A 25,582-nucleotide genomic window follows, 5' to 3' on the forward strand; every position below is an offset into this window, starting at 1 on the left:
CGTCATTGTCAAATGAGTAAAAATGGAAATAACGGAAAGGCATATTTATAGGTATTGAAAGTGAGAAAATACGATATAAAGTCGTCGAAACGTCATGCTGTTTTACCATCGTTAATTTTCTTGTTGAAATGTTTCTCTAAATCGTTTTTCATCAATGGTTATGAAACCTGACAAACTTCTTTGTTATATGCCTTTCTGGCCTTGACCCTGCACAAACAACAATAGAATTTGGAATGTGTTGGAGCAATTGACCAACCGAAACATTTTTGTTAAGATATTCAACTGTGGTGTGAGCGTTAAAACAAAGAATTGTGCAGGGTCCCAGCCCATCCAACATAAATTGCAGTACCATTGTTTTCATGGCCAGGCTTCCTAGCCAGTCCCTCGATCAACTATGAACCATTCTATTGTAAAAGTTTTGAACTGTTTTTTTAATAAGCCTATTTATCCTTTAAACCTAAGTTGAATTTAACTCAAACAACGCTTACCATCAACTTTTATTTTTCTGCTCCAAATTCCAGCGTAACGTCGTCACCAATCAGCACAAATGGAGCCCAGTGCTTCACGGCACTGAATTCTTCCGACTCACGAAGAGATTTCATAGCCTGGCGAAGAGCCACACTGGCGCTCTTTCCATCTGCAAGGTGTCGATAGAAACTTTCCATGAACACCATGGTTGCCTCGTCATCAATCGCCCAGAGTGACACCAGAACAGACCGAGCACCAGCACACAGGAAAGAACGCGCTATCCCGACCACACCCTCAGACTTAACCTCTCCCCGGCCACTGTGACAACAGCTCAGGACAACGAGTCTGGCTCTCAGGCAAACTGCTTGCACATCTGACATTGTTAAAATGAAGTCTTGTCTTCTGAGAGGCTGGGACTTGCGACCAGGATCTAAGGCCAAAACAATTTCTCCAGATTGCGCACATCCATGTGCAGCAATGTGCACCAAAGCAACTGACTTGAGTCTCTTCACCACTTCATCTTTAGTTGCATCTTTGCCTGTCAGAGGTGTCGTCCTCAGAAGTTTTCCAATCATTTTGACTTCTTTTTCCGCGTAAGGCAACTGTAATAAATTCATGGGAACTTCATCTAAACATGGATCTCCCACAAGTAGGGCGCCATTCTTACTGTGGAAGTCATCAGGTGCGCCTGCAATTAGCTGTAAGGAGTTCAGCGAGGGAACAACGCGAATCCTGATTGATTCGCTCAATGCAGGATAAGGAGCCAAGCAAAATGGACCATCCGGGACAACGATTAACTGATCACCATGGAGGAAATCTGCAATGGGGCCAATAATAGCATCATAGAGTGGACGCAAAGAGTTGACAGAGAAAATACATGACTGGTCTTTTTCTCCAACAGCTTCTCTGCTCGACGGGGGGATATCAGTTAGCTCATCCATTGAGCGATTCTCGCATTTGACACGAACACCTGCGCCGATCTCTTTCAAGGTAGCTTCCATTAACATGGAGGCATCTCCATTTTGGATGTCCCTTTGGTTGTACAGAACCTGTCTGCTTTTTCTCAGCACCCAAAAATGGATCGTGTCTTTACAAGAACTTTCACTAAGTGCTAAAAAAACAGTTTCTGTAGTTAAATTGTCTAACATATTCGAAATCGTTTCGTTGGGTTCATCAGACGTGGATGGTTTTGAGTCAACAACATACTGTCTCTTCAACATATCCATCAAAGCCTGTGCTCGTCCCTGCTCAGCTGCACACAAAGCCCCATAAGGTTTCCCATTCTTCAAAAGAGTTCTCCATAGAGCGGTATACGCAGTCTGATGGAGATCCCGAAAGCCTATTTTCCTTGCGTCTTCGGAATGAAGAAGAGTTCGTGCTTTCTCCAAGAGTCTTACACTCGATTGATAACAATCAACCGCCTCACATAAAGAATCTGCTGATTCATAATCAATACCTAGTGAACAGTATGCATCTCCCTCAAAAACCATGTCCCCTACTTCTTTAGCAATACTTAGGGATTTTATGTGGCACTCTATTGCATGTTTAGCGTCACCCAGACCACGATAGGATTCGCCCAGAGATCCGTGGGCTTTGCCCTCTCCCGCCCTGTTGCCTATCTCTTGGGTAATACTAAGACATTGTTTGGAGTACTCTACGGCTTTTTCGAAATCCCCCAGGTCATGATAAGCACAGCCAAGCGTGCTATAGGCTTGTTGCTCCCCAACCTTGCTCCCAACTTCTTTGGCAATGCTAAGATGTTTTCTCTGGTACTCTATGGCGTCTTTAAAATGACACAAACTGTGATAAGCATTGCCCAGGTTGCCATAGGCTGTTCCCTCCCCAGCTTTGTCCCCTATTTCTTTAACAATAGTAAGATGTTGCTTGTGGTACGCTATGGCTTGTCTAAAATTACCCACACCATAATAATCACAGCCCAGATTACGATAGGCTAGTCCCTGACCAGCACGGTCCCCTACTTCTTCAGAAATACTAAGTTGTCGTTTGTGGTACTCTATGGCTTGGTTGAAATTACCCAGATGGCAATAAGCATTGCCCAGATTACCATAGGTTTGTCCCTCCCCTGCCCTGTCCCCTACTTCTCTAGCAATACTAAGATCTTGTTTGAGGTACTCTATCGCTTGTTTGAAATTTCCCATTCTGCTATAAGCGATGCCCAAATTGCCATAGGCCTTTCCCTCTCCAACCCTGTCACCTACTGCTTTAGCAATACTAAGTTGCTGTTTGTGGCATTCTACGGCTTCTTTAAAATTACCCAGTTCGCTATGCACAACGCCCAGATTGCAATAAGCCATTCCCTCTTCAGCGCTGAATCCAAGCGCTTTAACAATACTGAGATGTTTTTTGTGGCATTCTATGGCTTGTTTAAAGTCACCGACGCTGCGATAGCTAAGGCCCAGATTTCCATAGATTCTTCCCTGCAAATGTCTGTCCCCCAGCCATTTAGCAAGACGTAGTGATTGCAAGTAATATTCTATCGCTTTTTGGAAATCACCCACTAAGTAATAAGCAATGGCTAGATTGCAAGAGGTATTTTTCTCCCATTCCTTGTACCCAAACTCTTGGACAATATTTAATGATCGCGTGAAACACTCTATGGCCTGTTGCATATCTCCCAGATAAAAATAAGCAGCGCCCAGACTGTTATAGGCAATTCCCTCCCCCACTCTGTTCCCCTGTTCTTTGGCAATGCTAAGCTCTTGCACGTGAAACACTAAAACTGTTAACTTTCTATCCACCATTTTCCTCTGGTTATGACTGCAGGAGTTACACAAAAGACGTACCTAAAAGGAAAAAAGTTTGATAGGGTCGATATTCTGAAGGAAAATGTGTTATGATCTCTTTTCTCCCTTTATCCATAATGACTTTCACAAATAACTGACATACCAGTAATGGAATATCACCACAAAGAGTTTCGTTCACAATGTATACATGCGCAAATGTTAGTCCTTTATTTTTCGTTATTTAAAGGAAAATTCCATCTCCAGAAAAGCAGCAGATGTCATTTTTCTCTTAGATCTGAGTTGCGATACAAGAGATTACTTAAACTGTACATTGATGCTGCCAAGACCGTATTTATAGAAAGCGATACTGACATGTTTAAAGATAACTACTACTAACTCGCGTCTAGAATAGCTTGGTCGTCAGCTTATAAGTTTACCGTTATATTCTAATTATTGAGCGTTTATTTAATTAGTGTTTTCAGAAACGTACTTTCCTATAGTAAGAAATGAAGAACTTACTTTACTTAAGTAAGAAATCAATGAGGCAATTTTAACTAAGCAGTATGAAAAAAAAATGCAATATTCTGAAAGCAAATTTTTTTGATCTCTCCCTGTCAGTATGATTTTCGTCCATAATCACTTTCAAAAAACAACACAGCTTTAGTAACGCGATATCAACACAAAGTGTTCCATTCAAGGTGCAACACACATTTTCTCTTGTTTTTAATTATTTGAACTAGATTAGATTTAGGATAAAAAGTTCAAGGATAAAAAATAGCGAAGAAAAAACACCATGTTTCGATGTCGACATAACATCATTTTCAAGTGACAAATTAAAAATTCAAAAAGGACTTAATATATACCGTGTGAGGTGATTAAAATAACTTAACAATAAATAACATAGAAGTGTGCGAGCAATGTAAGTATGCCTAGGCAAATAGTTCTGCGCGGATGGAGTGCGATTCCGTTAGGAATGCCTCGTTTCATTGTATATCGTCATCCTTATGGTTGAAAAGGGTAAATTGTAGTAATATCAAGGGTTTTGTGTTGCCCTATATTATACGCACGTCGTTATCCTATATTTTTCTTCCTATCACGTATAGTAAACGGCCGCATAAACTTTTCACATCCGGCAATAAAACTTGCCGTAACGATTTGAGCCACAAGGACAATCTGAAACACCATAGCTTAGGTATGCTTACGTTTATTTGAACTTGAATGTAAATATTCTTCTCACTATCCAAAGCAATCTAACGAGAAAACTTCAATTCGCAGGTGGTTTTATGTGCTGCAAGCCAACATTGTTCGATTTGTTCGGTATATGATGAAAATTTGAACATTTATATCGCGGAAAATCTTAAGGAACGGAAACTAATTGTCCGAATTTCCTGAGTTTCTGTTGGCTTTTTGAAAGTGTCAGCGGTCCTTATTCTGGCTGCAAACGACATATTTTCCCCTCCGAAGACAAAACGAATTCGATTTTAGTGCTACTAAACTTTGCGGTAACATTTCGCTAATCCAAATTTCTGAGGCGGGTAATGCTTCCCAAGACATGAAGAGTTGGGTAACCCGCTGCATCACACGTTAAAACCAATCTTTCGGTATTGTCATTCAATCTCCTTATACTTCGAAACTAAAACCTGTTACACAACTTGATTGTGTGAACCCCTATAAATAGGAACATCCTGCAAAGGCAAACAATATCTGCTTTCAGGTTTATACGCGATAAAAAAAATATCTCTTAAACGTGTTTTACTGGCGAACGAAATAAAAGCACGTCATCACAGCTCACCCATGCTCAGTATCACAAAATACAGTTAAACCGAACTGATTAAGATATTTTGATGGACTTCAGTTAATGATAACGAAAGGTTTGAAGTTGGAAACGCAATAAACATTGTAATTTCAGAAGCTAATTTGCACGCCGATAACTATTTTTTAATACCAATTGATGAAAATGGTGGCTTTGAAACAAAACTATTACAGGTCGGAAGTAACTCAATCGAGTCCAGGCGGGTATGTAACTAGTTGCTTGAACTGAGAATGTAGTTTGGTAGAGTTCTAAAATACTTCAAACTGAATTAATTAAGAATGTTGTCATTTAATTTTAAGAGATGAGTACAACACATGAAAGTGTACCCATAAAAAACCCCATCACTGGCAAGAAAGCATCCTTTATATCGATTCTAAATAATAAAAAAAATCCTTTACAATTAAGTTCAATACTAATATATTTCTTGTCAAGCCGTCAGGTTTAACTGGTTTTTCAAACTCGGCTGTCTCACATACTAAGAACTGAGTTGCTAGTGAGGGAGCCGGTCATAAATTTTCAATACCAAAGGAAGAAATGTTAGAGTAAGAGTTTAGGTTACGCTTCATTCTGAACACGGCACCCAACGGGAATATGAAACCACAAAAAGTTATATTAAATTGCTGGTTCCTTCATCGCCGCATCATTTTACGGCCTTTTAAAACACATATTTGTGTAAGATAACACAGATTAATCTGTTTGAATTCTTCAGCGGAAAATTTTTATTCCCGAAATTTTTAGGAAGGGAAATTATATTTCCCCGTATTTACCTGAAAGCTGCGTTTACATTCTGAAAATGCTAGCAGGCATTTTTGCATACTTTTAACAGCGTATTTGCCCCTTCGCAAAAAACGCGATTAGTTTTTCAGCAATGCGAGAGTTTGGGGTGACCTTTTACTAAAGAAAACATTAGCTCTTCACAAATTAACCTGAATTGATCAGAATTTATGAAACAAAAGATGGAAAAAGCGTCTGCTCTTTTTATGACCCGCTGTTATGCTAGCCGGCCTTTTTGCCATTTTAACGGGATATATGAGCCGCTCAGAAAGCAAAAAGGATTAGTTTTTCAGCGTCGCGTGGATTTGAGGTGACCTTTTATCAAAGAAAACGTTATTTCTTCACAATTTAACATGAACTGATGAGAATTTATTAAAAAAAAAAGCTGAAGAAGGCGTCTCTTCTCGCAGGCTATGTCATTCCGAACAGATTTTACACCGAAAGGAATCACTGGGTGTCAGTTAATGATTAAGGTTAAGGTTACGGTTAGGGTTTGTCAAAGTCAGGGTGGTTAGTGATTCAGTATCACGGAAAGAAGACATACGAGGTGAAATTGAATTAGGCTTGACATGGTATGATTTTGAGGAATAATGCGAGTTTCTGTTTTGCGTAAATAGTTAAACTGAACAGAGCGCAATAAATTACACAGAGAATAAGTAAAACGTTTAAACCGATAAATCTTTTTATGAGTAAAAAAAAACCGTTTAAGCTCTGAGTATTATATGTAACATAGGTAATTACTTACCACTGGTGTTCCAAATGGATCCTTCTTGTGGATTTCTCTTCAATTCAATCAAGCTTTACAGAAATGTTCATTCTGGAGCTAAGAAATTTGGAGACAAACAATTATCAAGTTATCTGATTTAAATATGATTATCTTTTAACTTGCAGATAAGCAAATTATTGCGACTGAGAATATTACAAACTATAAGAGTCGGGTAAAGACAGATCGATAGTTCAGTGATATTTGTATCGGTGTGTGTGCCATATGTAATAATGGGATTACTCCAGTACAATATTTACCTTCAATTGCTATCAGGACTGGCTTAAATCTCAGACCGAGTGTTGATTGTCACTTATTGCAAACCACTTGCATCAAAGATTTCTTTAAACCAAAACTGTGGCCACTAAAGACCAAGGCAAATTAGAAGATTGTGCTGAGGAAGCGTGTTTAAATATTTTGACACCGGAAGCTGTTGTTATTTTCAGCTTGATGATTGTCAACAATAATGAAAATGTCAAATGAGTAACCGATCCTAAATTTTGACCGTTTTAATTCCTAGCTACATTAAAATGGTTAAAATTTCATTTAATTAATGTTTCCATTGCTTAACGTGCAAGAAACAGTAGCAAAGATTTGTATACATTGCAAAACACTTACAACAAGCTGACCGTGAACGAGCTCTGATTTCATTTTCAAGCTTTTGTATTTGGGATACTTCGTTTTCGAATTTCAAGGTACTTTGTTTATAAATTACGATTATCGAAAGTTTCATTTTCCAGTTTTGGGTTCTAAAGTCTTCGTTTTCAAGTGTTTCGTTTTTCGACAGATCCCTGATCCTCTGCCAGAACAAATTATTCACTGACACAAAGCACTTTACTCATAATCAAGCCCACAAAGCGCTTGTTTATACATCTCTGTACCATCAGTTTGTCGCCGCTATGTAAACATGTATCATCGAAATTTCCAGCCTTTTATCGCTATTTATTCACACTGACAAAGTAACCACGTGTTTCAGATAGCGCCAGCGTTACAGAACCCGGAATGGACAAAGCTAAATTTGAGATTTTGAGCTTGAATAAGGATTCTGAATTCAACTTTTTCTTAGAAGATTCAATTAGATAGAAGAAGGAAAGATCGCCTGATATATTTAAAACATTGATTTCAAAGAGAAGACGATTTTATTTGATGAAAGTAAAAGAAAATTTTCATTTTGTGTTGATTTTGTGTGACAAAACATAAAACCTTCGATGACGGTACTAAAAATATCAAACTTCTCCTTTCACACCGTTTTTTATTCATATTTATTTTTAATCAACTCACAAATTCAATTGTCAGCTTTTGTTTATATTTCACCGAGTCAACATCAATTTGAAGTGAATGATTATTTTCATTCCGTTTATCATACATACATATGACAAGCTTCATTCAATTTACTTCGAATTTCTGAGTATTACATAAGGTATGTGCAACATTTTCCAAGAAAAATAACCAAACGAAAGGGAGAAAACTAATAGAAGCGATGAAATAGGTAATCAATTGTAGTAAGAAACTAACTGATATTAAACGTATGACAGCGTATATGACGACAAAAAACTCCATTACATTCAGGCGCCTGATAATAGAAAGGGTCTCGGGAGCATTCTAGTTTTTTTCTGGATGTACCGTTTTTTTAAAGAAAAACCACAAATATCGACGTTTACTTGATAAAATTCGTGACTCATTTCTTCCCGTCAGAATAAAAAATATAAAGCGTGTCGAGGCGTTCGTGCAAGCCGCGTTTTTTCCCGCGCTTTTTTTTTTCTTTTTGGTCGTTTCCCGCGCGATTGCAGGGGAATACCAGTGTGACTTATTTCTTTTAAATTTAATCACTCAGTTCTTTCAACCCTTTAATTTTGTTGGACCTACATATTTTGCAGCTTTATTGTCTCAGGGCAAGGCTACATTGTTTCTGTTGCTTTTCCGTTGTTTTGCTATTGTATTTTTCAGTTGTAAGACGTTTTTTTTTTCTTGCTCCAGTGCCATTTAGGTTTTCACGGAATAAGGAATATAGTCGTGGATTGATACGTTATCGAAGGATAGTTTACGCAGCTTTCCAAGATCTAGAACTGGCACCTGGACTGTATGTAATACATCAAGAGCTCGTGAACTGGCGTGCAGCGAATTACCACAATTCTGAGATTCACAATATTAAGTGATACCCGTTGTCTAATAATACATAATCGACTCGTAGGATTTTGGAGGACGCAAAAAACTGCAGTTTCGTGTTCAAGCTTCGAAATTATTGCATGGGGGAGGTTAACTTTGTTTAATACTGTATTGTGATATGACAGAAGGGAATTGGAGAAACAAGTTTAAAAGAAGATTTAAATGTTTCAAAGACTAATTTTCACTTTAGAAGCTAACATGAACTTTCAAAAAATCTTGAAATTGCAAACAATCTCGCCCTGTGATCACAAAAGAGGTGATGATAATCCCCGTAGGAAATACAATCCTTTAACTTAGGCGCTTTTCATACTGTAAACTTGAACAAAACTTGGATAAACTTTCGACTACCATTATTCAGAAAAACCCTCGCGCGAACAATACGGTTAAACTTCCTCACCCCGATCAAATTCCTCACTCCCCACGCACACTGCTCGGTCAAATGCCAGGGGTATGCCGGGAAGGGGGCATGTTGAAGTTCAAAATGCTCAGCTTTTCACTCAATAATTATAAATTTAGTTTAATGCATCTTACCTGAAAACGTATTATTATTATTATTATTATTATTATTATTATTATTATTATTATTATTATTATTATTATTAGTTCAAGTACAGTGTATAAAAATTGACATATGTAGTTGTTTTTTAAACATATCGGCATGTGATAATGCGATGTTTCTCATTTAAGTATCATATCACTTTTGTATATATAAACATTTCCATCTTGTTAAGATAGCACAAGCAAATGCTACCTTTTATGCATTGTTTGAATTTGAAAAATGACTCGGAGCGGTTGAAACACCATTCTATTTAGCACATGATTTATTCCAGAATTGTCTGTATTTTCTGTTTCGAACACTGCCGGCGAGATTTCACAGTTCCTGTATAAATCACCCTGGTTTATTGACGGTTTATAGCTATGAATTTTTCTCTACATTACAGCATTAAATTTTTCAAAAATAAGAATCGTTTCCCAAGTATTTTGAATATTTTTGTTTAGTTAATACGTTTTTTATTTTTATTTTTATTTTGAAAGATTTCTCAGGATTTCATTCAAATGCCGGAAATTATAGAACTGAAGGAATGGTTTATTTCATTCTTGGAAAAACTCGTCACGCGTGCGTAAACTGACTTTAAGCCTGAACATAACCCGGTGCCCGAGAGTTATTCAACTAAAAAATCAACAACCGTAAATATTTCATTTTCTAACGTCAATATTGTTCAATAAATTTAAATACTTTATTACAAATGTTTTCATATTAAGTTACACTTGAGGTATAAGACACTACGCTGATTGCCCTGTTAAGAGGGGTGTTGCCATGGTGCCACGACTTCATCCTGACTGTCTTCATGCCGCGTCTACATCAAACCGGTTTTACGAGCCCTGTAACGAAATAACAGACACGCAAAACAACCGTTTGAAAGGAACTGCCATGACACCGGAATTAGGTTCCGTTCCGAAGGAGAATCGCGATTCGCGATATGAGATTTTAGCAAGTTTTATGTTGACAAGTACATAATTGCTACAGGCTAGGGAACAGGCATGAACTCGAACACCTGTGAAAGTCGTGATGGCTCCATGTAAACACCACCTTACTTGTTTGTTTGCTTGGCTGCTGAGTTGTTTGCTTGTTCCTACTGAAACGTTAACTTTAACTTTGTGGATTAATAAACAAACAAACAAACAAACAAAATGCTTTTGCACAAAAGAAGCAAAAGCCTACCTCAACACAAAACCCAGATTTGATTTGATGGACTTCAAATAACTGGGACTTGGCGTACTTTTTTCAAAATTTCCTGAAGACATTTCGGGTCCGAAAAGCTAATTTACGAGTACAATTCTCGATTTTTGGGAAAACTATGTTTAATGATTTTGTAAGATAAAACGTTGACAACTTTGCATTATCGAAACACATTGAGCTAATTTGCACTAAAAACTACCAACGATCGACAGAAAGCGCATTTCAAAAGTGCTCCTCAGGCCTGACTCAGTCTTCGGGAGTTTTGAACTAAGGAATACATAATTCCTGTCCCTAAACTATTCAGTACTCTATTAGCTTATTCAGTTATACTGCACAAAAGCAGAGAGAGGCGAAAAGCGAGCTGTCTGATTGAAACCATAACAAGGTGACCGACCCATTCAACAACAGCAAATTCTGTACAATGGGTTATTCCTTACCAGCTAGTTGACGACTTTATCAATTTTCCTTGCACGAGCACCCAGAAAAATCTATCAAAATTTGAACGCAGTCGCTTGGCCTGTAACATGGTGAGTTTGTCAGCCGGTTGCTTTGTTTTGCTGTTAGTCTGAGACAACTCGTCAAAAGGGATGTCACTTCTGCTTAGTTAAGATCGGCATCGCAGATTTCTATTACAAGTTTACACCTGAATTTCAAAATTTTCTACCAAGTTCTTGGTGTTCATGGGTTGCTTTGGGTTTTCACAACAATGAAACTCAACTAGTTTAAAATCACAAGCACCTCTTCACAACTAAGTTATCTTCAGTAAAAAGAATTACATATTCCAAAGAAGACTGAAGAAAAAAAGATTTTACATCTTAGTTTGCTTTGAAAACTCTACAAATGTCACTTGTGAGCTCCTTTATAATATGCATTTGAAGATTAATATTTTTTTCCAAAATGGGTAAATACGCCGTCTTAATTTCCTTAATTAACATAACTTGCCACTTCTAAATTAAAATTTCTGTAAAACTAAAGTTCTCACTATTCTTTAGAATATTAAGGAAGGCAACGACTTCAAAATGTGTGTAAAGATATCTACAATGCTGGCACCTCAGTTAGAATACTGTTGAGAGAAGACGGATTATTTCTATATAGCCTTTTTATCCTGATACTAAAATAGCAAAGTTACAGCAAAAAAATTCCTAAAATTAAAGATAAGAAACATGCACAAAAACAAGCACATTACTGTCTTTTTTTCTCCACACATACTGTGTAAGTAGGAAACTGAAACGGCACTTAATGCCTGGCCAATGGTTTACATTGTTCAATTTTTCGTTTCTTGACCAAAGCGTGCATCGAGAGTCAGCTTTTCGCATCTGATGGATCTAATGATGTAAACTAATAGTCGTGATAACTGAAGTAAACCAAAATACTCCTCATGTATGCGTCATGTTCACGTCCAGCACCCTCTCTTGTCTTGATGCTGCAGCATCTGCTGAACAAAAGAACCAGTAATATGATTTCAATGTTTACAGTAAATACTAAATTTCAATATTTTTCTCTAAAGACTTTTACTGAATTGACAAGTATCCAGAGTTGAGTTTGCATACCTGAGTTTTGATCGACAGATAAAGGAAAAACATAGCAAGAACAAAACCATAAAAATGAAATAGAAAAAGACAAGCGAACCGTGAAGTTCAAAACATAGCCAACATTTGAATCTTGCACTTCCTCCAAACATAGATACCACGATTCCCAAATAAACCTTCAACCTTTTCATTCGCTTAGCTTGTGGAGAGATGATGACCGAGTGACAACAATATTGTAAGGCCACCTTTCTTTTCCTTTTAAAAATCTTATTCTTGGGGAATTTGTTCAGTTTTTATGATCATTCCCATCAATTTTAACACCTGAAAGGAACTTTGACCGAAAGGACTTGAAAAACACCAAGCAAGAGAACTAAATCTGTCAATGAATATTTTCGCCTTCCTTTTACCAAGTAGGGTACGTATATAAAGCGGCAGTGGTCTTTCTCCCATGTTTAACACTTTCTGTTAGAAGTTACTATTAAATTCTACCCCTCTAAAGAAAAAGACTCGAATAGTAATTAATTTTAAAACAGATCTTAAAACCATTTCATGGAGAGGCATTGAGAGGTTTTCAAAGTTTTGTTCTTTAACAAAGAAAAAACATTTTCACGCAAACAACACTTACCATCTACTTCTATTTCTGTTCGCCAAATTCAAGCGTGACGTCATCACCAATCAGCACAAATGGAGCCCAGTACTTCACGTCACTGAATTCTTCTGACACTCGAAGAGATTTCATAGCCTGGTGAAGAGCCACACTGGCGCTTTTTCCATCTGCAAGGTGTTGATAGAAACTTTCCATGAACACCATGGTTGCCTCGTCATCAATCGCCCACAGTGACACCAGAACAGACCGAGCACCAGCACACAGGAAAGAACGCGCTATCCCGACCACACCCTCGGACTTAACCTCTCCCCGGCCACTGTGACAACAGCTCAGGACAACAAGCCTTGCTCTCAGGCAAACTGCTTGTACATCTGACATTGTTAAAATGAAGTCTTGTCTTCTGAGAGGCTGGGATTTGCAACCAGGATCTAAGGCCAAAACAATTTCTCCAGTTTGCGCACATCCATGTGCGGCGATGTGCACTAAAGCAACTGACTTGAGTCTCTTCACCACTTCGTCCTTAGTTGCATCTTTGCCTGTGAGAGGTGTCGTCTTCAGAAGTTTTGCAATCATCTCGACTTCCTTTTTGGCGTAAGGCAACTGTGATAAATTCATAGGAACTTCAGCTAAACATGGATCTCCCACGAGGAGGGCGCCATTCTTACTGTGGAAGTCGTCAGGTGCGCCTGTGATTAGCTGTAAGGAGTTCAGCGAGGGAGCGACGCGAATCCTGATTGATTCGCTCAATGCAGGATAAGGAGCCAAGCAAAATGGACCATCCGGGACAACGACTAACTGGTCACCATAGAGTAAATCTGCAATGGGGCCAATGATAGCATCATATAGTGGGCGCAAAGAGTTGACAGAAAAAGTACATGACTGGTCTTTTTCCCCAACATCTTCTCTGGTCGATTGGGGCTCATCACTAAGCTCATCCATTGAACGATTCTCGCATTTGACACGAACACCTGCGCCGATCTCTTTCAACGTATCTTCCATTAACATGGAGGCATCTTCATGTTCAATCTCTTTTTTCTTAGACAGAACCTCTTTGCCTTTTCTCAGCACCCAAAAACCGATCGTGTATTTGTGAACTCTGTTATCAAGTGCTAAGAAAACTGTTTGTGTAGTTAAATCGTTTAACGTTTTCGAAGTCTCTTCGTTAGCTTCATCAGACGCGGATGGGTTTGAGTGAACAGCATATTGTCTCTTCAACATATCCATCAAAGCCTGGGCTCGTCCCTGCTCAGCTGCACACAAAGCTTCATAAGGCTTCCCATCCTTCAAAAGAGTTCTCCATAGAGCGGTGTACGCAGTCTGATGGACATCCCGGAAGCTTATTTTCCATGCATCTTCCGACTGAAGAAGAGCTCTTGATTTCTCCAAGAGTCTTATACTCGATTGATAACAATCAAGTGCCTCAGCAAAGGAAGCCGACGATTCATAATCAAAACCAAGCGAACAGTATGCATTTCCCTCCCCAACCATGTCCCCTACTTCTTTAGCAATACTAAGGGATTTTTTGTGGTACTCAATGGCTTGGTTAAAATTACCCAGGCCGTGATAGGCATCACCTAGAAGTCCTTGGGCTGTTCCCTCTCTTGCCCTGTCGCCTATCTCTTTGGCAGTGCTAAGACATTGATTGGAATAATCTAAGGCTTTTTCAAAATCCCCGAGGTCTTTATAAGCCCAGCCCAGCCTGGCATAGGCTTGTAATTCCCCAACCTTGCTCCCAACTTCTTTGGCAATGCTAAGATGTTGTTTTTGGTACTCTATGGCTTCTTTGAAATGACACAAACCGTGATAAGCACTGCCCAGGTTGCCATAGGCTGTTCCCTCCCTAGCCTTGTCCCCTATTTCTTTAACAATGGTAAGATGTTGCTTGTGGTACGCTATGGCTTGTCTAAAATTACCCAAACCATGATAATCACTGCCCAGGTTATGATAGGCTATTCCCAGACCAGAACGGTCCCCTACTTCTATAGAAATACTAAGTTGTTGTTTGTGGTACTCTATGGCTTGTTTGAAATTACCTAGACAAAAATAAGCAATGCCCAGATTACCATATGCGTTTCCCTCTCCTGCCCTGTTCCCTACTTCTTTTGCAATACTAATATCTTGTTTGAGGTACTCTATCGCTTGTTTGAAATTTCCCATTCTGCTATAAGCGTTGCCCAAATTCCCATAGGCCTTTCCCTCTAAATCCCTGTCACCTACTTCTTTAGCAATACTACGTTGCTGTTTGTGGCATTCAACGGCTTGTTTAAAATTACCCAGTTCGCTATGCACAACGCCCAGATTGCAATAAGCCATTCCCTCTTCAGCCCTGGATCCAAGCGCTTTAACAATAGTGAGATGTTTTTTGTGGCATTCTATGGCTTGCTTAAAATCACCGACATTGTAATAGGTAACGCCCAGTTTTCCATAGATATATCCCTGCAAATCTCTGTCCCTCACCTCTTTAGCAAGACGTAGTGATTGCAAGTAATATTCTATCGCTTTTTGGAAATGACCCACTAAGTAATAAGCATTTGCCAGATTGCTAGAGGCATTTTTCTCACATTCCTTGTACCCAAACTCTTGGACAATATTTAATGATTGCGTGAAACACTCTATGGCCTGTTGAAAATCTCCCAGATGGAAATAAGCAGCGCCCAGATTGTTATAGACCTTTCCCTCCTCCAGTATGTTTCCCTGTTCTTTGGCAATTCTAAGCCCTTGCACGTGAAATACTAGAAATGCTAAATTTCTATCCACCATTTTCTTCTGGTGATGACTGTAGGAGTTACACAAAAGACGTACCTAGAAGCAAAGAAAGTTTGATAGAATCATATTTTGAAGGAAAATGTGTCATGGTCTCTTCTCTCCCTGTATAATATTTTTTATCCATGATGACTTTTACAAATAACTGACATACTCGTTATGGAATATCACCACAAAAGGTTTCGTTCACAATGTATACATGTGCAAATGTCAGTCCTTTATTTTTCGTTATTTAAAGGAAAATTCCATCTCCAGAAAAGTAGCTGATGTCATTTTGCTCTTAGATCTGAGTTGCGATACAAGAGATTACTTAAACTGTACATTGATGCTGCCAAGACCGTATTTTTAGAAAGCGATACTGACATTTTCAAAGCTAACTACTACTAACTCGCGTCTAGAATAGCTTGCTTGTCAGTTTGTAAGTTTCCCGTTTATTCTAATCATTAAGCGTTTATTTAATTAGTGTTTTCAAAAACGTACTTTCCTTAAGTAAGAAATCAATGCAGCAATTTTAGCTTAGCAGTATGAAAAAATGCAATATTCTGAAAGCAAATTTTTCTCTCTCTCCCTGTATTATAATTTTCATCCATAATAACTTTCAAAAAACAACACAGCTCTAGTAACGCGATATCACCACGAAGTGTTCCGTTCACAATACACATTTTCTCTTGTTTTTAGTTATTTGAATTAGATTAGATTTAGATACAAAATCAATGATAAAAAATAGCGAAGGAATAACATCATGTTTAGATGTAAGGAATAACATCATTTTCAAGTCACAAATTTCAAATTCAAAACGGACTTAATATATACCGTGTGAGGTGATTACAATAACTTAACAATAAATAACTTATAAGTGTGCGTGAAAGGTAAGTATGCGTAAGCAAATAGTTCTGCGCGGATGGAGTCCGATTGTGTTAAGATTGCTTCGTTTCATTGTATATCGTCATCCCTATGGTTCAAAAGGGTAAATTGTAGTAATATGAAGGGTTCTGTTCTGTCCTATATTGTACGCACTTCTATATCCTATATTTTTCTTCCTATTGCGTAGAGTGATTAAAACAACTACTAATTAATTACGTAGAGTGATTAAAATAACTTAACAATAAATAACTTATAAATGTGCGTGAAAGGTAAGTATGCGTAAGCAAATAGTTCTGCGCGGATGGAGTCCGATTGCGTCAAGATTGCCACGTTTCATTGTATATCGTCATCCTTATGGTTAAAAAGGATGAATTGTAGTAATATGAAGGGCATTGTGTCGCCCTATATTGTACGGACGTCGTTATCCTATATTTTTTCTTCCTATGACGTAGAGTAAACGGCCGCATAAACTTTTCTCATCCGGCAATAAAACTTGCCTTAACGATTTGAGCCACAAGGACAATCTGAAACACCATAGCTTAGGTATGCTTACGTTTATTTGAACTTGAATGTAAATATTCTTCTCACTATCCAAAGCAATCTAACGAGAAAACTTGAATTCGCAGGTGGTTTTATGTGCTACAAGCCAACATTGTTCGATTTGTTCGGAATATGATGAAAATTTGAACATTTATATCGCGGAAAATCTTAAGGAACGGAAACTAAATCTCCGAATTTCCTGAGTTTCTGTTGGCTTTTTGAAAGTGTCAGCGGTCCTTATTCTGGCTGCAAACGACGTATTTTCCCCTCCGAAGACAAAACGAATTCGATTTTAGTGCTACTAAACTTTGCGGTAACATTTCGCTAATTCAAATTTCTGAGGCGCGTAATGCTTCCCAAGACATGAAGAGTTGGGTACCCCGCTGCATCACACGTTAAAACCAATCTTTCGGTATTGTCATTCAATCTCCTTATACTTCGAAACTAAAAACTGTTACACAACTTGATTGTGTGAACCCCTATAAATAGGAATACATCCAGCAAAGGTAAACAATATCTGCTTTCAAGTTTATACGCGATAAAAAAATGTCTCAAAAACGTGTTTTACCGGCGGACGAAATAAAAGCACATCATCACAGCTGACGCATGCTCAGTATCACAAAATACAGTTAAGCCGAGCTGATCAAGATATTTTGGGGGACTTCAGTTGATGATAAAGGAAGGTTTGAAGTTGGAAACGCAATAAACATTGTAATTTCAGAAGCTAATTTGCACGCCGATAACTATTTTTTAATACCAATTGATGAAAATGGTCGCTTTGAAACAAAACTATTACAGGTCGGAAGTAACTCAATCGAGTCCAGGCGGGTATGTAGCTAGTTGCTTGAACTGAGAATGTAGTTTGGTAGAGTTCTAAAATACTTCAAACTGAATTAATTAAGAATGTTGTCATTAAATTTTAAGAGATGAGTACAACACATGAAAGTGTACCCAGAAAAACCCCATCACTGGCAAGAAAGCATCCTTTATATCGATTCTAAATAAAAATAATATCCTTTACAATTAAGTTCAATACTAATACATGTCTTGTCAAGCCGCCAGGTTTAACTGGTTTTTCAAACTAGGCTGTCTCACATACTAAGAGCTGAGTTGCTAGTGAGGGCGCCGGTCATAAATTTTCAATACCAAAGGAAGAAATGTTAAAGTAAGAGTTTAGGTTACGCTTCATTCAACAGGGCACCCAACGGAAATATGAAACCACAAAAAGTTATATTAAATTGCTGGTTCCTTCATCGCCGCATCATTTTACGGCCTTTTAAAAGACATATTTGTGTAAGATAACACAGATTAATCTGTTCGGATTCTTCAGCGGAAAATTTTTATTCGCGAAATTTTTAGGAAGTGAAATTTTATTTCCCCGTATTTACCTGAAAGCTGCGTTTACATTCTGAAAATGCTAGCAGGCATTTTCGCATACTTTTAACAGCGTATTTGCCCCTTCGCAAAAAACGCGATTAGTTTTTCAGCAATGCGACAGTTTGGGGTGACCTTTTACTAAAGAAAACATTAGCTCTTCACAAATTAACCTGAATTGATCAGAATTTATGAAACAAGAGATGGAAAAAGCGTCTGCTCTCTTTATGACCCGCAGTTATGCTAGGCGGCCTTTTTGATCATTTTTAACGGGATATATGAGCCGCTAGGATTAGTTTTTCAGCGTCGCGAGGGTTTGAGGTGACCTTTTATCACAGAAAACGTTATTTCTTAACAATTTAACATGAACTGATGAGAATTTATGAAACAAAAGCTGAAGAAGGCGTCTCTTCTCGCAGGCTTTGTCATTCCGAACAGATTTTACACCGAAAGGAATCACTGGGTGTCAGTTAGTGTTCGGGTTAAGGTTACGGTTATGGTTTGTCAAAGTCAGGGTGGTTAGTGATTGAGTATCACGGAAAGAAGACTACGATGTGAAATTGAATTAGGCTTGACATGGTATGATTTTGAGGAATAATGCAAGTTTCTGTTTTGTGTAAATAGTTAAACAACAGAGCGCAATAAATTACACAGAGAATAAGTAAAACGTTTAAACCGATATATCTTTTTATGAGTAAAAAAAACCGTTTAAGCTCTGAGTATTATATGTAACATAGGCAATTACTTACCACTTGTGTTCCAAATGGATCCTTTTGTGGATTTCTCTTCAATTCAATCAAGCTTTACAGAAATGTTCATTCTGAAGCTAAGAAATTTCGAGACAAACAATCATCAAGTTATCTGATTTCAATATGATTATCTTATAACTTGATAAGCAAATTATTACGACTGATGAATATTACAAACTATAAGGGTCGGGTAAAGACAGATCGATAGTTCAGTGATATTTGTATCGGTGTGTGTGCCATATGTAATAATGGGATTACTCCAGTACAATATTTACCTTCAATTGCTATCAGGAGTGGCTTAAATCTCAGACCAAGCGTTGATTGTCAGCTTATTGCAAACCACTTGCATCAAAGATTTCTTTGAACCAAAACTGTGGCCACTAAAGACCAAGGCAAATTAGAAGATTGTGCTGAGGAAGCGTGTTTAAATATTTTGACACCGGAAGCTGTTGTTATTTTCAGCTTGATGATTGTCACGCGATCCCCAAACAATAATGAAAATGTCAAATGAGTAACCGATCCTAAATTTTGACCGTTTTAATTCCTAGCTGCATTAAAATGGTTAAAATTTCATTTAATTAATGTTTCCATTGCTTAACGTGCAAGAAACAGTAGCAAAGATTTGTATACATTGCAAACAACTTACAACAAGCTGACCATGAACGAGCCCTGATTTCATTTTCAAGCTCTTGTATTTGGGATGCTTCGTTTTCGAATTTCAAGGTACTTTGTTTATAAATTACGATTATCGAAAGTTTCATTTTCCAGTTTTGGGTTCTAAAGTCTTCGTTTTCAAGTGTTTCGTTTTTCGACAGATCCCTGATCCTCTGCCAGAACAAATTATTCACTGACACAAAGCACTTTACTCATAATCAAGCCCACAAAGCGCTTGTTTATACATCTCTGTACCATCAGTTTGTCGCCGCTATGTAAACATGTATCATCGAAATTTCCAGCCTTTTATCGCTATTTATTCACACTGACAAAGTAACCACGTGTTTCAGATAGCGCCAGCGTTACAGAACCCGGAATGGACAAAGCTAAATTTGAGATTTTGTGCTTGAATAAGGATTCTGAATTCAAGTTTTTCTTAGAAGATTCAATTAGATAGAAGAAGGAAAGATCGCCTGATATATTTAAAACATTGATTTCAAAGAGAAGACGATTTTATTTGATGAAAGTAAAAGAAAATTTTCATTTTGTGTTGATTTTGTGTGACAAAACATAAAACCTTCGATGACGGTACTAAAAATATCAAAGTTCTCCTTTCTCACCGTTTTTTATTCATATTTATTTTTAATCAACTCACAAATTCAATTGTCAGCTTTTGTTTATATTTCACACAGTCAACATCAATTTGAAGTGAATGATTATTTTCATTCCGTTGATCATACATACATATGACAAACTTCATTCAATTACTTCGAATTTCTGAGTATTACATAAGGTATGTGCAACATTTTCCAAGAAAAATAACCAAACGAAAGGGAGAAAACTAATAGAAGCGATGAAATAGGTAATCAATTGTAGTAAGAAACTAACTGATATTAAACGTATGACAGCGTATACGACGACAAAAAAACTCCATTACATTCAGGCGCCTGATAATAGAAAGGGCCTCGGGAGCATTCTAGTTTTTTTTCTGGATGTACATTTATATTTTCAAATATCGACGTTAACTTGATAAAATTTGTGACGCGTTTCTTCCCGTCAGAATGAAAAATATATATATCGTGTCGTGGAGTTCGTGCAAGCCGCTTTTTTACCGCGCTTTTTGTTTCTCTTTTTTGTTGTTGTTGTTGTTGTTGTTGTTGTTGTTTTTTGGTCGTTTCCCGCGCGATTTCAGGGGAATACCAGTGTGACTTGATCCTTTTAAATTAAATCAAGGGATAGGAACAAATTCAGATAACACTCAGTTCTTTCAACCCTTTAATTTTGTTGGACCTACATATTTTGCAGCTTTATTGTCTCAGGGCAAGGCTACATTCTTTCTGTTGCTTGTCCGTTGTATTTTTCAGGTGTAAGACGTTTGTTTTTTTTTTTTTTGCTTCAGTGCCATTTAGGTTTTCAGGGAATAAGGAATATAGTCGTGGATTGATACGTTATCGAAGAATAGCTTAAGCAACTTTCCAAGAAGTAGAACTGGGACCTAGACTGTGTGTAATACATCAAGTGCTCGTGAACTGGCTTGCAACGAATTACCACAATTCTAAGATTCACAACATTAAGTGATGCCCGTTTTCTAGTAATACATTATCGACTCGTAGGATTTTGGAGGACGCAAAAAACTGCAGTTTTGTGTTCAAGCTTCGAAATCATTGCATGGGGGAGGTTAACTTTGTTTAATACTGTATTGTGATATGACAGAAGGGAATTGGAGAGACAAGTTTAAAAGGTTTCAAAGACTAATTTTAATTTTGGAAGCTATAAACATGAACTTTCAAAGAGTCTTGAAATTGCAAACGACCTCGCCCTGTGATCACAAAAGAAGTGATGATAATCCCCCTAGGAAATACAATCTTCAGTGTTTAACTTAGGCGCTTCTCATACTGAAAACTTGAACAAACTTGAATAGGCTTCCGATCACCATTATTCAGAAAAACCCACCCGCGAACAATGTGGTTCAAGTTCCTCACTCCCCACACACACTGCTCGGTCAATTGCCAGGGGTATGACGGGAAGGGGGCATGTTAAAGTTCAAAATGCTCTACTTTTCACTCAATAATTATAAATTTAGTTTAGTGCATCTTACCTGAAAACTTAGTCCACATGGAACTCTTGCAACGGGTTCCTTGCTTATTTGAATCTAATGCTCAAAACATTTAAACAGTTGTAATGTGAAGTTGCAAGCAAAATACGGTATTCACCTTGCAAAAGGGACAACCTTCTTCGTAATCGTCAAGCAATAAATTATGCTACCCTATTGGTGAATTGTGAATTAATACTACTCAATGCTACTGCTTACTATCGCTAACAAACTGTAGTCCTCGCTTCTCAAGGGAGGGATCAAGATGTCGACCGTTTTGGACAATGCTCGTTCCCAGTCCCTTTCGGATGACGTCACGCGTGCGTCACGCTGTCCTCATAGCAAGTTCCCAGTTTTGCTCGCTTGTAATCACCCTTCATATTCTTACTCACATGCCAACAATAATCTACCAGTTCTTCTGGTCATCGATTAAAAAAAGCTCCTTCGTTTGCTAGCCATCTTGAATGCTTAAACCTTTACGTGGACTGGATGACCACTTGAAATTTGTGGTCCTTTTTCCATATTGCAAGTATAAAAGAACAATTGAGGGTATGACAAACCTTGGCTGTGATGAGTTTTCTTATCGTGCAGTACTTCATTAATTGTGGTGGGGGGGGGGGGGGGAGAGGGGGAGGATAAGGTCAACAAAGCAAAGTAATGACAGCAACCTCAAGGGGGGCAAGAAAACCTCATCAATTAATCCTGTTGTATTATATTTCAATCAGGATAAGACCGGACTAAGAACTTAAGGATAACAAGGACGTATCGATTTCTCTGAGATAATTATTACTTCAGGTAAAACGAGGCAATATGCAACTTAAAAATATAGGCATGAAATGATGAGATGCTTCTCATTTAAGTATCATATCACTTTTGTATATAAACATTCCTATCTTTTTAAGATAGCACATGCAAATGCCATCTTTTATACATTGTTTGAATTTGAAAAATGACATGATTTATTCCAAAAAAATTTGTGGCGTTTTCTCTTTGAATATTCTGCAACATATGTGCCACTCCAACTCACGAGAACAATGTCTTTGGCCAACCCTTCGAACTGTAACTAGGTCTTAAAAATTCTTTTAATTTTGCAATAGTTTTTGGTTTCATTGACACAAGGTCTTCGGCGCTAAGCTTCAAGGACGCGTTTCCTTGTTTATTCTGGTCCCCGAAATATAAATATAAGTCTTATATGGACAGTCAATCTACGTCACGCATGACCAGCATTTTTCAAATTTGAACGGAGATTTAAAATTAATACGTCAATTTCGAACACCGCCGGCGAGATTTCAGAGTTCCTGTATAAATCACTTTGTTTTATTGACGGTATATAACTATGAATTTTTCTTTACATTACAGCATCATATATTTAATTTTTTTTTTTTTAGTTAGTGCGGTTTTTTTTTTTTTTTTTGAAAGATTTCTCAAGATTGCACTCAAATTCCGGACATTACAGAACTGAAGGAATGGTTCATTTCATTCTTGGAAAAACTCGTCATTCCTGCATAAACTGATTGTACGCCTGAACATAACCCGGTGCCCGAGAGTTATTCAACTCAAAAATCAACAGCCGTTAATATTTCATTTTCTTACGTCAACATTGTTCAATAAATTTAAATACTTTATTACAAATGTACGTATACATATTAAGTTACATGATTGCTCTATTGAGGGGGTGTTGTCATGGTGCCGGCACGCGTCTACATCAAACCAGTTTTACTAGTAAGTCCTGTAACTAGTCCTGAGACACAAAACAAAGTTTGAAAGGAACAGCCATGACACTACATGACACTGGAATAAGTTTCCGTTGCGAAGGAGAATCGCAATTCGCGATGTGAGATTTTAGTTGGTTTCACGAAAACAAAGGCACAAAAGGGAACCGGCATGAACTCGTACACGTGTGAAATCGTGACGGTTCCATGTAAACACCCCCTTACTTGTTTGTTTGCTTGTCTGCTGAGTTGCTTGCTTGTTCCTACTGAAAAGTTAACTTTGCGATTTAATAAACAAATAGACAAACAAACAAAATGCTTTTGCACAAAGGGAGCAAAAGCCTACCTCAAACTAAACACACAGATTTGAGTTAATCGAATTCAAACAACTGGCCGGCCTTGGCGTGCTATTCTCAAAACTTCCTGAAACCATTTCGGGCCCGAAAAGCTAATTTACGAGTACAATTCTTGTTTATCAGGAAAACTATGTTTAATAATTTTGTAAGATAAAACGTTGAAACCTTTACAATAACAAGAAACACATTGTGCTAATTTTCACCCAAAAAAGATACCAATGATCGACAGAAAGTGCATTTCAAAAGTGCTCCTGAAACCCGACTCAGTCTTAAGGAGTTTTGAGAAACGGATCCCGGTCCGTTGTAAACTAAGGATTACATAAATCTTGCCCTTAGACTATTCAGTTATCTACTAGCTTATTCATGATCATTTACATTGCACTAAGCAGGTAGAGCTGTCTGATTGTAAACGTAACATGGTGACCGATCTATTCAACAACAGCATAATCTGTACAATGGGTTATTCCTTACTAGTTAGTTGGCGACTTTATCAATTTTCCTTGCACGAGCACCCAGAGAAATCTACCAAATTTGAACGCAGTCGCTTGGCCAATCACATTGCGAGTTTGTTAACCGGTCGCTTTGTTTTGCTGTTAATCTAAGACAACTCCTCAAAAGGAATGTCACTTCTGCTTAGTTAAGATCGGCATCGCAGATTTCTATTACAAGTTTACATCTGAATTTCGAAATTTTTTACCAAGTTCAAAGTGTTCATGGGTTGTTTTGAGTTTTCACAACCATGAAACTCAAATTACTTAAAATCAGAGGCACCTCTGTCTTTGCGACTTAGTTTCTTCAGTAAAAAGAATGGCACATTCCATGGAAGACTGAAGGAAAACAGATTTTCCACCTTACTTTGCTTTGAAAAATCTACAAATATCATTTGTGAGCTTCTTTATAATATGTATTTCAAGACATTTTTTTCCCAAAATGGGTAAATACGCCGTCTTATTGCCTGAATTAACATAACTTGTCATTTCTATATTACCATTTCAATAAAACTAAAGTTCTCACTATTCTTTCGAAACTAGGCAACGGACTCAAAATGTGTGTAAATATATCTACAATGCTGGTATTTCAGTTACAATACTATTGAGAGAAGACGGATAATTTCCAGCCTTCTCATCATGATACTAAAATAGCAAAGTTACAGCAAATTAATTCATAAAATTAAAGATGTAAGAAACATGCACAAAAACAAGCACATTACTGTCTTTTTTCTCCACACATTAGTAGGAAACTGAAACGGCACTAGATGCATGGTCCAGTGGTTTACATCGTTCAATTTTTGTTTCTTGATCAAAGCGTTCATCGACATTCAGTTTTTCGCATCTGCTGGATCTAACGATGTAAACTAATAGTCGTGATAATTGAAGTAAACCTAAATATTCATAATGTACGCGTCATATTCCGTCCAGTATCCTCTCTTGCCTTGACGTCGCAGCATCTGCCGAACAAAAGAACTAGGAATATTATGATTTCAATGTTTACAGTAAATACTTAATTTCAATAACCTTCTAAAAGACTTTAAATCGACAAGTTTCCTTAGTTAAGTTTGTTTACCTACATTTTGATTGACAGATAAAGAAAAAAACAACACCATAAAGATGAAATAGAAAAAGACAAGCAACCGTAAAGTTCAAAACATAGCTAAGATTTGAATCTTGCACTTCCTCCAAACATAAGTACCACGATACCCAAATAAACCTTAGCCTTTTCACTCGCTTAGCTTGTGGAGCGTCAAGAAAAGACGATGAACGAGTGAAAACAATATTGTGAGACCACCTTTCTTTTCCTCTTAAAAATATTTTTTTTGGGCGATTTGTTTAGTTCTTTTGATGATCATTCCCATCAATCTTAAACCTGAAAGGAA

The 25,582-nt window shown here is 37.5% G+C and overlaps 1 protein-coding gene across 7 annotated transcripts in view; it reads right to left on the reverse strand.

Moving 5' to 3' along the window:
* The window catches only part of LOC146481324 (uncharacterized), a 51,070-nt gene that overhangs the window by 865 nt on the left and 24,623 nt on the right, over nucleotides 1-25,582 (reverse strand). For 2 of the 7 annotated variants that reach the window (XM_085108942.1, XM_085108941.1), the window contains exon 4: nucleotides 23,221-25,156. Coding sequence is in view for 5 of the 7 variants with exons in the window: in XM_085108947.1 (XP_084965073.1) it covers nucleotides 498-3,004; nucleotides 14,060-15,170 (3,618 nt within the window). In the remaining 2 variants the exon portion in view is untranslated. Of the gene's footprint in view, nucleotides 1-488; nucleotides 3,273-6,544; nucleotides 6,623-6,822; nucleotides 6,948-14,059; nucleotides 15,171-19,170; nucleotides 19,385-23,220; nucleotides 25,157-25,582 lie in introns of those variants that run through there. The other 5 variants (XM_085108944.1, XM_085108945.1, XM_085108947.1 and 2 more) reach the window with 5 other exon arrangements.

This window comes from Pavona decussata, unplaced genomic scaffold (genome assembly GCF_977016875.1).
Source record: "Pavona decussata unplaced genomic scaffold, jaPavDecu1.1 SCAFFOLD_51, whole genome shotgun sequence".
NCBI lineage: Eukaryota > Metazoa > Cnidaria > Anthozoa > Scleractinia > Agariciidae > Pavona > Pavona decussata.